Source organism: Mirounga angustirostris, unplaced genomic scaffold (genome assembly GCF_029215605.1).
Source record: "Mirounga angustirostris isolate CCGP_5_RB_7025 unplaced genomic scaffold, mMirAng1.0.hap1 SCAF_2, whole genome shotgun sequence".
Lineage (NCBI taxonomy): Eukaryota > Metazoa > Chordata > Mammalia > Carnivora > Phocidae > Mirounga > Mirounga angustirostris.
The window spans coordinates 33,917,327-33,934,206 of NW_026991710.1; the positions used below are offsets into that span (position 1 = coordinate 33,917,327).

The following is a 16,880-nucleotide window of genomic DNA, read 5'->3' on the forward strand; positions in this document are numbered from 1 at the left end:
ACTGGGCACTCAGTAAAGGTGATTGATGCAATTAAGGCATCAACAACAGAAATCAAATCCACCCTTTTCATACAGATCAGGATTTCTGAAAGAAAAACTTGCGCCACATGAAATAAATGTCAATTATAAGAACTATACACAGACATAGAATCCCATACTAATGCTAAGTAATGATAATGAATTTGTTACCCAGACCAGAAATAAATCTGAATGAGTAGATACTCCTTACCCCTTCCTGTTCATCTGTTCGTGCTAATCAAGTCCGTAGCCACTAATATGATTACTTCATGAAAATCTATGCTAATAGGAACCAAGGGAGGGCACAGATAAATAAAGCTCACAGAGGCATATTAGAATTTCATGTTCATTCATCATGTGCTTCAGAAAGTTCCTCCACCAAACCCACTATCGGACTGATATGCATCACCTCCATCCCCCCTTCTCCCCCTTTCTGGGGCAGGATATACCGAAAGAGGAAGTAGACAAGCAGAGCTTCCACAAAAATCCAGCGCCTGGTTAAAAATTCCCCCAACAGCTGAGAACTGGTTGCAAATGCGCCATAACAGAGCAGGCCAGTGCTGTGCAGAAAGGCTATGTCCCCGCAGAAGGTCCACGGAAAGGATGCCTTATTGGGCAGGTTTCAAACTTTTCAGTGTTACTACTCGAAGTGTTGTGTGTAGACCAGCAGCAGCATCTGGGAGCCTAACAGAAATACAGTCCCTTGTCTCGCCCCACAACACCCGAATCTGAATTTGCCAACATGGGCAGGGAAGTCTGAAAGCACTGCAAAGGTCTGGACCATACGAGTCTGGATGACGGTGAAAAGAAAGGGGGGGGGGGTCTGTCCTCAAGCGATGACCCTGCAGTTCCCTCATCCATACTCACCTCTGGCATCTCTGCTACCTCTACCCAAAACACCCGGGCAGTCTCAGCTTTACCCTCACAGCTTAGGGAACCAATGATCAGGAGTGGGTGGGCCTGATGCTTTCTTGGGCTTTCAGGTCAAAAGCATCTGAGTTCAAGTCCTCCTCCACCAGTCACTAGCTGTGTGATAAATTATGTGACCTGCTCGAAGCATCAATTTCTTCTCTATAATTCAGGAAAATAAACACAATGCCTCATGTTTGTAGGAAAACTTAGCCTGTGAGTGCCTGCATGCTGAACACAGGCTGAGCGTGTGTTTGGAAAAGGGGGGCCAGCAGTCTGTCTCCAGCCCTGGAGAGCATGACAGAGCCAGTTATGCTTTCTTCCCTTCTCCATCTTTGAAGATCCATCAGACTGCACTATTCCGTCTCCAGATGCCATAGGTCAGGACTGCCACATTTCATCTGGCATCTTAACGTTTCTCAGGAACCAGAGTGACTTCTGAGATGATCACACATTCATTTCACAGAGGTGGAAGCTGAAAGGTGGAGAATTAAGTGCTTGGAACAAAATCATCCCCTTACCCAGGTCCTTTATTATGGATTTCAGAGGAGAAGGTTCTACAGGCAGTTCTAAAGACCTCTCTTCATAAATATCCTGGAAATGATTTGTTATACACTCACACGGGGGAGGGGGGTCCAAGGCCCAGGAGACCCCACCTTTGAGTGCCATTTCCACCACTAGCTAATTGTGTGACCCAAGGAAAGTTATTTACTCATCTTTTCTGGGACTGACTTTTTTTCACCTGTAAAGGAGGCCCTTTGGATCATCTCCAGGGTCACTTCCAGCTATAAGCAATTCAATGATTCCAAATGAAAGGTGCCCTTTGTGGATTTCTTTAAAGATGTAATTTTCGATATTGTCCACAAGGTGGCAGCACCCTTCCTTTACAGAAGTCCAGGCAGCGTGACACAAAGGATGAGAAAGAACTCTAAGAAACTAGCACACATTTTTCAAAGCATTAAGTTTTCTACAATTTAACTATAATATTTTATTTTAGTGTTGATCACTATCATCAAGAGTTTGGAATGCCATTAGGAAAGGACAGCTTTATGGGGCTAAGTTTGGATTTTAAGGTATTATAAGTAGGATGAGCAAAGGTCAGACAGCAAATTAATGGGAATTTAGAAATGCAAGCGACCTGATGGCCCAAACAGGGCCAGGGGTTGCCTTCTTGACAAATGAAGCACAAGAGGCAAACATCTACTAAAGGTTCGTGTATACAGGAATGTTAAAGGGCGCCTGGGTGGTTCAGTTGGTAAAGTGGCTGCCTTCGGCTCAGGTCATGATCCTGGAGTCCTGGGATGGAGTCCCACATGGGGCTCCCTGCTCAGTGGGGAGTCTGCTTCTCCCTCTGCCCCTCCCCCCGCTCGTGCTTGCTTGCTCTCTCTCAAATAAATAAATCTTTAAAAAATTTTTTTTTCACATGGAAAAGTAACACAAAAGAGACAAAGAAAAAAATGATTAGAGAAAAAGTATTTGAGATTACAATAATGAATAAAATTTGAAATTTAAAATGCACAGAAACAAAACAATGTGGTACCCTGAATTAGACTTGGAACAGAAAACGGACATTAGAAGAGAAACTGGTAACATCAGAATAAAGTGTTTAGTTAATTGTTTCGTGCTCCTGTTAATTTCTCAGTTTTGACAAATGTACTACGGTTATGTAAGACGGGACATTAGGGGACGCTAGGTAAAGGGGATTTGGGAACTCTCAGTACTATCTTTGCAACTGTTCTGTGTATTCAAAATTATTCCTAAATAAAATTTTTATCTAAAACTTTCATAGAAAAATATGCATCAAGGAAAAAACAGCCAAGAATGGACAGAAACAAGAGAGTTTCATGAAGCAACGTCCTGTCTCGATAATTTAAGGAGACATTCTAGAGAACACAGTAGCTCAGGTGCAAGAACAACTAGGCTGCATCTATTAAAATGACAAAACCTAGAGTAAAGCGGGCGGTGAACAAAGAGGTGTATTCTAGGACATTACTGGTGGAATTATGTGCTGCTGGATCCTTTCTGTAAAGCAGTTTTGCCACAGGTGACCGAGCCATACACCGACAGCCTCTGACCCAATAGTACCCGTCTTAGCAACCTACAAGGAGGAAAAAAGTCACCTAGTTTTATGAAGTTGTTGCTCCCATGGCCACTGGGTGCCTAGATGGATCACAGTGCTATTCATTAAATGCAGTAGTAAATATCAGTGGAGTTAAGAATGACAAATCTGAGAACTGTGGAAAGGAACATATGAAATAAGTTTTTTAAATATTTAATTAATTAATTTGTTTATTTATTTGAGAGAGAGCGAGCACAAGTGTAAATGGGGGGAGGAGCAGAGGAAGAGGGAGACTCCATGCTGAGCGTGGAGCCTGACACGGGGCTCGATCCCACAACCCTGAGATCATGACCTGAGCCAAAATCAAGAGTCGGACGCTCAATTGACTGAGACACCCAGGCACCATGACATATAGTATCCTAGATTGGGTCCCAGAACAAAAAAAAAGGATATTAGTGGGGAAAAAATGAAAAACTGAATAAGGTCTATAGTTAATATGGTATCAAGAGTCATTTATTAATTTTGATTATTGTACTCTGATTATGAAGATGTTATTAGGGAAAGCTAGGTGAAGTAGGTATATGGGAACTCAATCTCTGTGACTCTTCTGTAAATCTAGAATCATTTTAAAATAAAAAAAATGAAGACTGCAGAATTATACACAAACACACCCATCACTATCAACTACAAAAATAATTATTGTACAAAAAAGTAGGTAGGCTTGAAAAACATTTTCAGAGTTTTAAAAATACTTTGCTCTTGGGGCGCCTGGGTGGCTCAGATGGTTACGCGTCTGCCTTTGTTTCAGGTCATGATCTCCAGGTCCTGGGATAGAGCCTCATGTCCGGCTCCCAGCTCAGTGGGGAGTCTGCTTCTCCCTCTCCCTCTGCCTCTCCCCCTGCTTGTGCTCTGTCAAATAAATAAAATCTTTAAAAAGTAAAAAATAAAAATACTTTGCTCTTTGGGGAGGGGGTTAGGGAGGCGCATGCGTGCGTGAGTGCGTGTGTGTGCACGTGCGTGTGGGTGTGGTGGGGGTGGTGTGGTCATTTTATGTTTGCATCGCTATTTAGAGGTTTCACTGAACAACTGATTGTCAAGGTGCCCAGACTCACAGTGGCTGGAGAGGGTTTGCAACACCCACATCCTGATAGCCTGAAAATGATTTTAATTTTTTTAGCATGTTAAGTTTCACTTAGGAAGAAAGACATGTTCTATAATAACGTTTTAGTAATCAGCCCTTAGGGGTTATATTTATAATTCCATGGCACATGAAATTAATTATTTTCCTAAAGAAAGGATACTTTCTGCTTATCTGGGAGGCACTCAGTTTTCTAGTTTTTGGCAGATTGAAGGAATGTGAGGGGTCATCTAAAGAAATAACTTACTTCTACAAAAGAACTTGAACATCTAGAAAAATCCAGGTCTTGCCACTCCTCCCTTCTTAGGTGCTCTAGGTGACATCAAACAGGCATGAAGAGGGCAGGTGGTAAAGGACAGAGGGTGCGTGTGTGTTGTGGGGGGACTCCTCCAAAGTGACTTCACTGAAGTCAGTTCCAAGCTCACTGGCTTTTCCAAAATTGGTAAAGAATAATTTCATTTAGGGCTGCTGGATCACTAGAAAAACGGTTACACACCATCAGGACTGGGAGGCTTCTGCCTCATGCACATTGTGATTCATATGACATAGGGTTCTAAAACCCTCTGCCCTCTCACCGTGCTGCGGGGTCTTCAACAATGATAATGACAGCATGGGACCTTCAGAATCCAGGGCAGGCGGGGTGGGTTGCCAACATCTTTTCAGGATTCTGAGCTGTCCTAGGGATTTGTCCTATTCACCCTAAGAATCCTCGATGTAAATAATCACCAAGAGGCACAAAAATGAACCTGCAGGTCAATTTCCATAACTGTGCAGAGTCCTATGATCTGAAAAGCCGTATTTTTTTCTTTTCCCTAGTCCGATCTTTTCTTTTTTTTTACATTTAAAAAAATTATTTATTTATTTATTTGTCAGAGAGGGGAGAGGGACAGCACAAGCAGGGGGAGCGGCAGGCAGAGGGAGAGGCAGGGAGCCTGATGCGGGGCTCCATCCCAGGACCCTGGGATCATGACCTGAGCCGAAGGCAGACGCTTAACAGACTGAGCCACCCAGGCGTCGCGCTGGCCTGATCTTTTCTGACTCTTGTCTATTATCCCAGTACAGACAGATGCACTGATTATTTCTTTACATTTTCTGTGCCTTTCAAAAAAACGCATTTGTTCTCATAAGTTTTCCAAGACCTTCTACAAAACAAAGTAGGATATAAAATAAATAATACGATACATGTATTTTTTTGTTTAGAACTCAGTCCAGCTTCGGTAACTTATGGCAACACGGAACCTCCTTATTAACAGGGACAAATTCATAATAGGTGTTCAACAGACACGCGGGCACTAGCAAGGGGCAGGTAAAGAATTCAGCGAACAGGACCACTGAGAGGTAAAGAGAGAAAGCACAACTTGGGTCATATTTCAACCAGGCCTCCTGCTCCTGGTAACCAATTCCACCTCCCCTCTCGCCTCACCCCTCCCCGCCCAGTCTCATCAGCTTCACGCGGCCATCACCCCGCAGCCCTTTCCCCCTCCGCCTCCAGCCTCCGCCGATAACCCTTGTTAAGACACCTGGGCGCAGAGCAAATGAGTCCCAGCCCGCCTTCCTGTTCTACTGTACCCACTCCCTGCCATAAAACTTATCTTTAAAGGCCAGCACGTTAGCAGCCCACGGACCTATTCAGAATGCGCTGGCTTGGGGATGGCCTTCACCGTGTGAGGCTGTGCTGAGCACGTAGCCGGGCAGATAAGCGGCGGCGGGGTGGGGGGTGTTCAACTGCGAGCCCCGATTCCCACAGCCCTGATAACAGCATGGCAGTTTTTAGCCGAGGAGTCAAGGTTTTGAAACTGCATGGTGTTTCCCCATTTAACTACTACTAAGGGAACTTATTGGCTGTTTTATTCCCAGACATCGATGATCAGCTTCGGGAGTGAGAAAAAATATCGAGGACCAGCTACATAATTTGCAAATGGAAAGGTAATATGCAGAATGAAAATGCAGAGCCCCTGTTCAAAAGGCAGGGGAAAAATTGCCATAAAAAGGGCTGAAAGAAAATTGTTGCCTTTCTTCTGCAGTCTTCACTCATTATGGTGTGTTTTCCTTGGTATTTAAAGTCATGCTCTCTCGGGCACGGGACACCTACAGGGTAAGTGCAGACCTGCAGGGTAAGCGCAGACCCTCACAAATGCCCAGGGGCCCTGCCCGCTGCCAGGGACCAACACCTTCTGGGTTCTCCATCCCCTGAGCTGCTGTACTAACGCGCCCACGCCCTGGCCAGGAATGGGGAAACTGAGTCAGGAATACCCCTTTCCTGTGGACCCATCTCCCCTACTCTGAGGTGCAGCAGATGGGTGACCCTCAAGTATACCCCAACATCTGTGCCAGAACAGACCAGGAACCCGGATTGGGAGTGGGCTGAACTGCCCCCCACCAACACACCACTGTGCTGTCAGCCGGGGCTGGGTAGGCCACCACTTTGCCCTCTCTCGAGATGCCATGGGAGCACGTGTGTCCCAAGCCAACTCACCCCATGCTCCCAGTGAGGCCCCTACTGGCAGCAGTGACTGCTGGTTGGAGGCAGGGATGAGGATGTGTGGCAGGGCCTGAGGTGCCGAGGAGGAGGGGAACAAGCAGTCAAGAACCTCTCAGGGAGGTAGGGAGGTAGCAGGACTGTTCCTAAACCAAGGCTCCAGCTCCCTGGGGCATCGCCCCATTGGACGTCGCTTACAAAAACACAAATCCAAAGATAAGAGTATTAAGAATTTCAAGATGGCGACCACACCGCATGAAAGCCCAGGCATGGGACCCATCATAAATCAGGCCTGTGTTTGAGAGAGATGGTGCAGGTATGAGGCTGTTCTGGAAGAGGTGGGCGTGAGGAGCCTCGTACCACCTGTCGATGGCCCCTCCCGTTGCTCTGCAAGGCTTCTGAAGCCCACTCACTCGGACAATAATTGTAACTTATTACATTGTGCAAAGAACTGAGGTAGTGAGATATGGGCACAGTGTTGATGGTTATGGAAATCCTCCCAAACCTAACGTGGCCTAGGGATTTATTTCAAGTGTTGGGGAAGTTAGCAAAGAGAGAGGATGGAGGAATAATTCCTTAGTCAGTGGCTCTGGGTTGACAGTTTATAAAAACTGAGCCATTTCCAAAGCCATTACTTCGATGCAAGAACATAACCTGGCGGCTGAAAGCACGTTTCTTACAAACCTTGGCTTCTGGGTCACTATTGATACCGCAAGAATCGTCATCATCAGCATGTGGGGCATTTCTAGAAAGAAAAATGGAAAACTGGACTTAGAATTCTATTGTAAACTCTAGCTGCACGAAGCCACACATTATGGCAGGTCCTTCCCATGTCCTACCTGAGTTTCAAAGATGCATAGCGGAGTGTTGCTCCTTCAAACTCTTTTAAACTGGGGTCCGGGTTAACTGTGGCTGCATGCAAATCCTAGGGGAAAACAGATCCCTGTTAATGGAGAAAGGGGGGAGGGCCTCTGACTTGGCCTCAAATATCAAAGGGGAGAAAAGTCCTCCGGGCATGAGGCAGAGTGTATGTGAGCTTAGGCAGAAAAAGGGCATGCAAGGGCTGCTGGATGCTGGCTCAGCGCAAGCCCCGGGTTCTTACAAGAAACAGGGGACCTGGGGCAGTCAGCTTGAAGTCATTCACAACAGGACACATCACAAAAAAAAAAAAAAAAAAAAAGGCAACATGTGTGTGAGCTGGGCATCCCTAGCAAGCCCCATCACGGCATCCCTGCAGAATGGATGATATTCATGAAGAAGAAAAAGATACAGCCACAGCCATGCAGAAAGGACAAAATATTAAATGATCTAGAATCTGACAATATACTTGCCTTCCAAATGTCACTATTAATCTTTCCCCCATTCAGAACAGCAAAATCACTCCATGGCTGTTTCTAGACATATAATTATTCACATAGGAAAAAGCACATTCATTTAAAAGAAAAAAAAAGGAAAGAGGAAAAGAAAAACACAAGACACTGTTGTTAGCATTGATATTCACAGGACGGGTTAGGGAACAAATTCACTCTACCAGCAACTGGTTAGCTGGCTCTAGATCTAGATTATCACCTGAAGCCTAGGGCGGGAGGAGAAAGATGGTGCTCGCGTTACTTACCACAGAAATGACTGACCAGCGCTAGCAGTCAGTGTTAGATCTTCTAGACGTGGCCTTAAGCTCACAGATTAAATGCCTAGTGGACCTAATACCACGGGAAACTTTCTCTCCCGGTAACCAAACAGAACTGTCTTCTGGAGATGGGAGCAGAATTAGGGATGGTACCTGTCACTGTGAGGATTTGAAAACGGGGGAATGTCCCCGGTCAAGGGCATAAAAACTTGGGGCTCAAACTATTTTCATGTAAAAGAGAAAAGGACAAGGAAAGGGTAGGAGGGATAGTAAGGAACGCAGCCAGACGTCAACATCTGCCGAGATTTAACTGACCAAAAACAGCTCTCCACGGTCTAATGTAAAGTCTTCCAGTTCGTAAGAAGCTCTGCCTCCTTGCCACAGAAGCTTCTTCACAAATGAACGTTTGATCACGAAATGATTTTGTAAGCAGAATCCTAGAACAAAGCATGAAGCCTTGCCTTGTTGGGAGACCGCTCAGAATAGATCTTTGAATCTAAACAGCCCTTTCATTGCCCTCAGACAACAGGCAAGGTTGTTGGGTTTTTTTGTTTTTCCTTTCTACCACAGTGAGTGAATATCCAGATATTTTTCATGTAACATTTGGGGAAATAAATGAAGCAAACAAAACCCAGGGACATAGTTATGAATGCGTTCCACTGATGCGTCGGGCGAATCACCTCTTTCCTCGGATAATAAATCAACAGCGGAGACTTTTTGCTCCAGTCGCCTTTCAACTAAAGCGCTCTGAAAATGAGACGGGAATGGGGACCCATGATGTCTGCTCACGACATCAGTATAATTTTGAAACCCTCTCAGAGCAGAGGCAGAGAAGTTCAGATGTGCCGAGCGTTGAAGAGACAGGTGTTCCTTCAACTCGGCAGGACGTGACGAGCGCGGAGCCCCTGCAGATGTAGATCTCTCGTCACCACTGCAGAGCTGGTGTCAGTCGCTTTCCTTTTTGGACTAAGCACCCGAACTGCAGTTTTTCGAAATAAAGTGGAACTTACACCACTGTATCTACTTTTTAAAAAATAATCTCTTTTACTGAGTGGAAGAGCAGGAGTGCTGCCTAGCCCTTCGCCTCTATACTCCATCCCCGAAGCGGTGCTCAGTTTTCACCGGGGAGAAAATTCCTAACACAGGAGGGTCTTAACGTGTTAGCCCAGGAGAGCTGGGAGGCCCCCTGAAATCGGGGTGGGGTTTTGTGTGTGTGCGTTTTCCTGGGGAGAAGATCTCCCACTTTTCCCATATTTCCAGAGGGGCTGGTGACCAAGAAAAGTTTAGAATCACCCTTGTAGGGGGACTCATATGATAAGGACCTGAAATGTCAAGAATTTTAAGCTAGAATTTCTTTTTTTCTTTTTTAAAGGAAAATAAGCCTATTTGATCCCAAATCATCATCACAGTTTACATGTGAGCAATATTTGTTTTTTCATTGAACTTGAATGTTAAAAAAGGGTATCAGATGGTGAATTAGTAAGACTCCAGGTAATTATGTTCTCACAGAGCAATTAAAAAAAAAGAGTGGGTGTCTGACAAGAGGAATCTGAAATCAAATTATCCTCAACAGGCATGGTGTGGGGACAGGATAGAAAGAGTACTTTTTCAAAACAAGTATTCAGAAAAGTCTTCAGCATTTAATTAAAATAGTTCCCTGTATGCATGTATGGTTTAAAAAAATTTTTTTTAATGTATTTATGTTGGGTCCCTGTAATGTAAAAGTTGATTATAACTCTAAAATTCTATGAATCCTGCTCTTATGCTACGGAGACATGAGTCAGCTGGCAAACTTCCAACAATCACCTCTTACGGAGTTAAATAAACAAAGGTCGTATAAAGCAATTTTTCAAAAGCTAAAATAACATGGGGACTCTTAAAGAAACCCTTTAGTACAAAACTCAAGTATGGGCTAAGAGAACCTATGTTATGACTAGGACAAAAGATCCTTTTCCCTCCTATATCTAACAGCACTCATTTTTAGAAATTCTCTTTCCTATAGAAGTGACCATAATTTTTCTTTTTTAAAAATTAAGGGCAACAAAATCTGTCTTGCGTTTTAATAGCCACATATTCTATTCATCTAAATTTTTTTTTTTTAAGAAAAAAGAATACAACATTTTAGTTAATCTTTTTTTTTTTTTTTTTAAAGACAACCCAAAGAGATTGTTTGGTTCTACAGAAAGTCTGTAGTCTGCATGGCGGGAGTGAGAGATGAAAGAAGAGATGAGACAAAGAGAAAGACAGTGAGAGAGGGAAAGGCAGGTGGGCACGGGCCTCAGGAAGGACAAAGATGACGGACAGGGAAAAGGCTAGTCAAGGAAGAACAGAGACCGTGTTCCATGAGCGATGACCTCTCAACTGATAATCTTTCAGGCAATGCAGCTAAATCTTTGCACAATGGAATGTTCTGGGGCCAGAGTTACAGGTGGGGACATAGTCTCCTGGTGCTTTTCTTGACCTTGACCAGGTGAAGCACCCCTTCCCCTGATCAAAGTGATCACACTGAGTTCTGGGAGAGCCTTGGAGCCTTAGCTCCTCAGAGGTGGTGATGTCCCTGGGGAATGACCCAGCCCCTGGAGCATGGTGCCTATCATGACCCTTCATGACCTTTCAGCATGGTGCCCTTTGTGACCATACAGCAGAATCTGTGTGAGGGTGGACCCACTAAGGGAATCCAATTGTATAACCTTGACTATGGAGGGTTTTCTTCTTCCTTTTTTCTCTTCTGGGATCTCAGAAAGCAATTCTACAAATCAAATGAAAGTGATACATTGTCCTTCTGCTGAAAAAAAGCTAACACTGGAGTGGACGATGTCAACAGCAAGCTCTTGAGGATGGGTCCAGGGGGACGAGAAAGTTTCTAAGAAGTGATATCAAAATGTAACCTGGAGAGCAAGCGTGGAGGGTGAACCTGCTGAGAACCAGGCAGAGAGGAAAGCAAAAGAACGTCCCCTAGTGACTTTGACAGGAGCTACATCATCACCTCCACATGCGTGAACTTCAGAAGTTCTGCTGCAAAGCCCGGTTCAAATCCTGCTTCTGCTCTCATCTGCTCTGTGACCTCAGTTCCTTATCTAGAAACAGGGCTAAGAAGACCTCACCATCAGGGTGTGGACAAACAGATCAAGAGCGTTAGCCCTTAGCATAGGGACCGCCTGCCCGAAGGTGCCCAAGACATGGCAGTTCCCCTATCCTCCGCTCTCTCTTTCCAGGGAGGAAAAAAAGGCCATTGGTAAGAATAAAAAACTGGGGGACCTATGGACTATAAAGTGTTATGAATTATGCTTCTTAATCCTCTTCTGTCAAGACCTGAGCCTCGGTACATGTGGCCTTGATGATAAATGCAGAGCACCCAGAATCCTGGAACTCTAAGGAACAGGCCATGTGATGTTAATGTGCACTGAATCCATAGATGTGTGCACATTTTTAAACTTCTTTTTAAAATGCTTTCTGTGTTTTGGTGGATGGTTTGTCACGCAAACATAACCCAGAGAAGTAAAAAAAAAAAAAAAAAGAGTCAAACTAGTAAACAGATTGCCAAATACGTGTGCAATTAAATTCATCTCTGTGAGCCAGAGGAGGGTCAGGAGACCCAGGGCTCTGATGTCAACTAAGAACCTGCTCAGCTACGACACTGGTTTATTCCTTCATTCAGCAAACATGTAATGAGCTTCACCATGTACCGGACACGGTGCCAGGTGCTGGGGACACAAGATGAGGGGGGACAGGTCCTCACCCCCACTCCCCCCCCAGGGAGGGAGACTGACATGCCACAGTAATAATACTATAAAAAGACACTATGGAATAAAGGGCTTTGAAAGTGGAGGGATGAGAGCAGTAATTCCCAGGAGAAGCTGGGATGGGTCCAAAGAGGAAGTGAAATATAAACAAAGACAGGGATACTAGATTCATTAGAGGGCCAGCTCTTGTACTTACTCCACAGAGAATCACCTGGAAAGCTTATGGTAAGGGCAGATTTCCAGGTCCCACCCATAGAGAATCTAGCTTAGTGGCCTCGGGTAGGGACCAAGGAATCAAAATATTCTACATGCCTCAGAGCTCACCTTGGCCACCGGCCTTGGCTCACAGGCTGAGAAACACTGCCATAGCATTCACTAGGCCCTTCTTGAAGGTTCTCGCCAGTCATGATTACTTGATTGGGTCAAGAGTTCAGAAAAAAGATGACAGAATAGCTCCTTTGTGTTTTCATCTTATTTCTAAATGTATATGAAACTCCACAGGTTCTAATGTAATACACGGAATTTCCCCTCCCAGGGAGTTAGCGGCTCAGGGCCCTGACAGACCCCAGCAGCAATATAGGAAGAACAGAGTGAATTATGATCCAGATCACAGTTCTGAGAAACAATTCCTCATCCCCTTGCTCCAGACGCACTCTCTCCTCCATACTTCTCTTCTTAAGGAACTGGGAAACACCTTCAGTTGGAAACATTGTAAGACAAGACTTGCCTACAGGCCAACAGTGATTCATAAAAATACTTAGTGTGGCTCCTTTCTTCTAAAATTCGACATCCAAGTAATTTGGAACAAATCGATGGATTGGGGAGGGGAGGGGGAGATCACTATGCGCCCAATTTCAATAGCAAATGCTTCCTGGCCAGTTTATAAACTTTAGAAAATACTGCTGGCGTGCACAGAGGAAACATTACCCACTGCGCTTAGCACTTCCCCAGTGAGCTCTGGGATGTGAAATGTAAAAATTTAAAACTGTAAGGAAGCTTTCAGTACAAAACTTTTGTGAAGCAGAGTCAACAGATTTGGGGTTTTTTTTTTTCCCCCTAAACGATCTCGGGGAAAAGCTGAATAAAGTATGCATTTCTAACATCACATATTACAAGTTTCTTCTCGTCCTTAACATTTTGCTTTCTCTCATGGTTCCAAACTAGTATGAAACAGATTCTATAGAGATCAAAGAAATGGTGTCAGGGAAATAATCATTTCTCTTCCACTGTCATTAGCACCTGAGAAAATGTTATCAAGAGAAGTCATTTTCTAGAAGGCTCTGCATAGGACACCGCCTGCCCTTGGGTTGAGATGAAGAGCTGTGAGACTCGCCAAGCCCCCCAATAAACAGAACCGTAAAACCCGGGGTGGGGTGGGGGTCAGCAGACCTTCACTGAAGCATAGGTGTGTGACCTCGAGCAAGCTTCACCTCTCAGTCTTAGTGTTGTCAAATGTAAAAAGCAAACGACAACGATAGTACTGATGCGTAGGGTTCTATCAGGAGTCATGGGATAAGGCACGAGCTTGACACCATAAACACTCCATTACCTTTGGTGCCTCTGGTTTAATATCCATGTCAGCGTCTAAACGTCCTGGGTATACATACGGCAGGCTGGGTCTTACCCCAACCCCCCGTCCTCTTCTCTCTACCTGCTCATACGTTTGCTTCTAGGATTTTAACATACTGCCTTAAATGTGCTCGGTTCTTGGACATAATGGCCTATGTACACGGGGAAAATGCGTATGAAGTGAACAATCAAAAGGCTGATCGGAAGAACATCTAGTCCATTGGTCTATTGAAGTGCTGGATAGGAGTGGCGCTCTCTCTCTCTCCCTGAAACTTAAAATGACACATCCTTTAACAAAGTTCCTTGGAGGGATAAGGGTCAACACAATGGCATGGTCAATAGCAGAAAAGAGGCACGAGACAGACAGCAAGGTAGGAATTCACACAGTACCAGGGGGCAGAGCATAGGGTCCAGAGTCTGAGAACTAGACACCAGCTGCACGGTTACTGAACTCACTGAGCTTTAGTTAACTCTTTTCTTAAGTAAGGAACATATCAGCTGTCCTCTCTGTCTTGAAGGGAACAAATGAGATGACATTTATGAAAATACACTAAAAGCCACACTAAATCATGAATGGCAGCAGGGACCCTGAGCGCTGTGGATACATTAGGGGAACATTGAACCCACGGAGAGGAAGCAGGAAGCGAGGGCCATGGGACACAATCTGAGCCTGGGAAGGGGCCCTGAGAGGTAGCTAGGACAGGAACGGGAGGCAGGTGTAGAGAAGGGGAAGAATAGGCCCACGTGGGCATCAGGAGGAGGCTCAGGGATTACAGGTGGACTCTGCTGCCTGACCATCGTCCCCAGGGCCAGCTGCCTACCTGTGATGCATTCTTCCCAAGATTTTCTTCAGAAAACATGGAAATGAAAACCTGCCATATTCATCAAAGAAATAAAAATCCGAGTCCCATAAACCTTGGGCTGCCCTCCTTGGACTTTACCACACCCACACCTCGGCCTCAGGAGGCAGGCTTTAAGAAGAACTTCATTTCTTCTACATACAGAGGACAAGAGGTTCCCAGGACAAAAGCGACATCTCAAAGAGAGTCTGATCTAACTTCTGGGACAATGAGAAAGCACAGTAGGCTGGAATCTCAAAGCCAGGGAAGTGGAGTGAGAACAACCCTGGCCTAAGATTCAGGAGCATTCAGGATCTCTGAGTTCTAGACCCAGCGGTGTCACCGGTCACCGTCCTGTCTGTGCCTCAGTTTCCCTGTCTGTAATGTAGGGATACTGGGATCAGCTGACCCTTTCCCATCCTAGCATTCCCTGGTTGTAGGATACTCCCATGTGAAGATGGTTGAAGGGTTAAAATAGGGGAATGAAGCCCTGGAATGGAGAAAGAGAGTCTAACAAAGATGCCAAGAGAAAGGATGTACAGGTGAGAAAAAGAGCAGAGGTGGTGTCCTGGCTGGCTCAGCTTCTGGGAGGCTACTCGGAGGTCCAGGGCATAATGCCAAGACACAGTTAGGCTGGGATGGGAGGACTCCATGTCATGCTAAGCTCCTTGAGGTTCATCTTTGTCCCCCAGAGCACCTAACAAAATGAGTAACTGAACGGAATTTGCTCAGCGAAGAGGAACATGATACTTCAATAAAAAGTTACCAAAGCTGCCCAGTGATAAGCAACAAAATCCTATGTGGTTCAGCAATAGGGAAATATGTGCCTGATTATCAGGCTCATGTGCCAACCAACCAAGGCTCACCCCAACCCCTCACTTGAAAGACGGAGAATCTGAGGCCCAGGCTGGGGAAGGGAGATGCTGAAGCCCTGTACTAGGAGGAATGGGCTTGGAATGTAGGTCTTCCTGCCTCCCAGAGAAGAGCAAGTCAATAAGCCCGGATGTAAGAAACAAGATACTGTCTCCTTTCAAAGCCAGGAAGGCTGAGAACGGTTGCAAGAACGCGGAGGAGTTCTGCCGGGGAGAGACCCAGTTTAGATCCCCTCCAAGGCCTCAAGGTCAAAGAACATAGGTTGTTGAAGGAACAAAAGACTGTGGTCACATAGGCAGATGTGCCTGTGTTAGCATTCCAACTACTTTTCTGGAAAAAGCCATCGCTTAATTGTGACCTTTTCCAACGGCCACACTCTTGAATATTTTGTTATCGGGATTCACAAAGGTTCGCCGCAAGAATCTCTGTACTAATAAATACCACAGTGGAATTTTTTTTCATGCCTCAATTCTTTGTTTAAACATCACATTTCCTCCTTGGGGATAGCAGAAATTTATGCTGCTATTTATGTCTAAAATCATGTCACTTCTGCGAAATAAACAGATCCTTTAAAAAATATATAGAAATAACGCACTGAAGGGCTCTCAAGGGTTATTCTTGCAGACATCCCCTCCATGCAGTCAAATGGACCCAAGGCTAATAAGAGATGCAGTAATTATAACACTTCTGGCCAAGAGACATTCTTCTGTGTGTAAATATTTTATGGAGCAGCACCATGCGAGGGCACCTGCAGAGTAAAATATCGGTTCAGTGAGCCCCAGGGAATCTTAACCACTTCTCATTAATCAGCCTCCCTTACTTTCTATACCTAGAATGCGGTTTTCAAGAGACCAAAAGCCACGAAAAAATGAAAACACCCCTGAACGATGGTATTAACGCTATTTACACTAAGAGGAAACATTTTTGGGTTTCAAATGCATCATGCATGATCATCAAAAAACTTACCTTGATGACCTGTTGGGGCAGAAGCAACAAGTCTAAAGAGAAATCACAAGTCACATCCACTCTACTAAGCTGTTAAAAAGATACTCCATTTTACCTCGTGCTCTGGGGTGGGAGATGGCGTTATAGAACTAAGTGACCCTTTCCTAGAACCATGAAGATCGGCTGGGATGGAGATGGGGCGTTCCCACTGAGTCGTCCCTGTGGGTATGTGCCAATAATAGGTCCCAGCGATGTCGTTGATTCTCTTCCAGCCAGGCGGCAAATCTGGATCAGTCTGAAAGGAGTGATCACTCCATATATCTGCTGGGAAATGGAAAACAAGAGGGTTTTCTTAAAAGAGGAAACAATTAAAGTGTTCCATTTTTGGCACTAACAGTCCGGAGAATTCCATAGGCAGATATATCTGTAGCACTACTGAGAACTAACGCCATCCTGTGGACACAAAGTATGGTAAAGGGGACAATATGGAAAGAAATAAGAGAACTGGAAAGGAAGACTGACACTTGAGAATACAGACATAAAGGACCCATGATCACGTCATCTTACAGGTTCAAGAACACGATGAACAAGCTAAAGCTCCATTAGCCAAAATCAACTACCCAAGCAAAATTTGCAAGGTTACACACAAAATCTACTGACTCCTTTACAAATCAGTAAGAC

At 44.9% G+C, this 16,880-nt stretch overlaps 1 protein-coding gene across 20 annotated transcripts in view; it reads right to left on the reverse strand.

The window, feature by feature from the left end:
• Window positions 1-16,880, reverse strand: part of APBB2 (amyloid beta precursor protein binding family B member 2) — a 365,427-nt gene that overhangs the window by 102,353 nt on the left and 246,194 nt on the right. For 18 of the 20 annotated variants that reach the window (XM_064584403.1, XM_064584409.1, XM_064584411.1 and 15 more), the window contains 4 exons: window positions 16,315-16,523; window positions 7,935-7,997; window positions 7,443-7,528; window positions 7,288-7,348 (listed from right to left, as the gene is read on the reverse strand). In XM_064584403.1, the coding sequence (XP_064440473.1) occupies window positions 7,288-7,348; window positions 7,443-7,528; window positions 7,935-7,997; window positions 16,315-16,523 (419 nt within the window). The remainder of the gene's footprint in view (window positions 1-7,287; window positions 7,349-7,442; window positions 7,529-7,934; window positions 7,998-16,314; window positions 16,524-16,880) is intronic. The other 2 variants (XM_064584412.1, XM_045881268.3) reach the window with 1 other exon arrangement.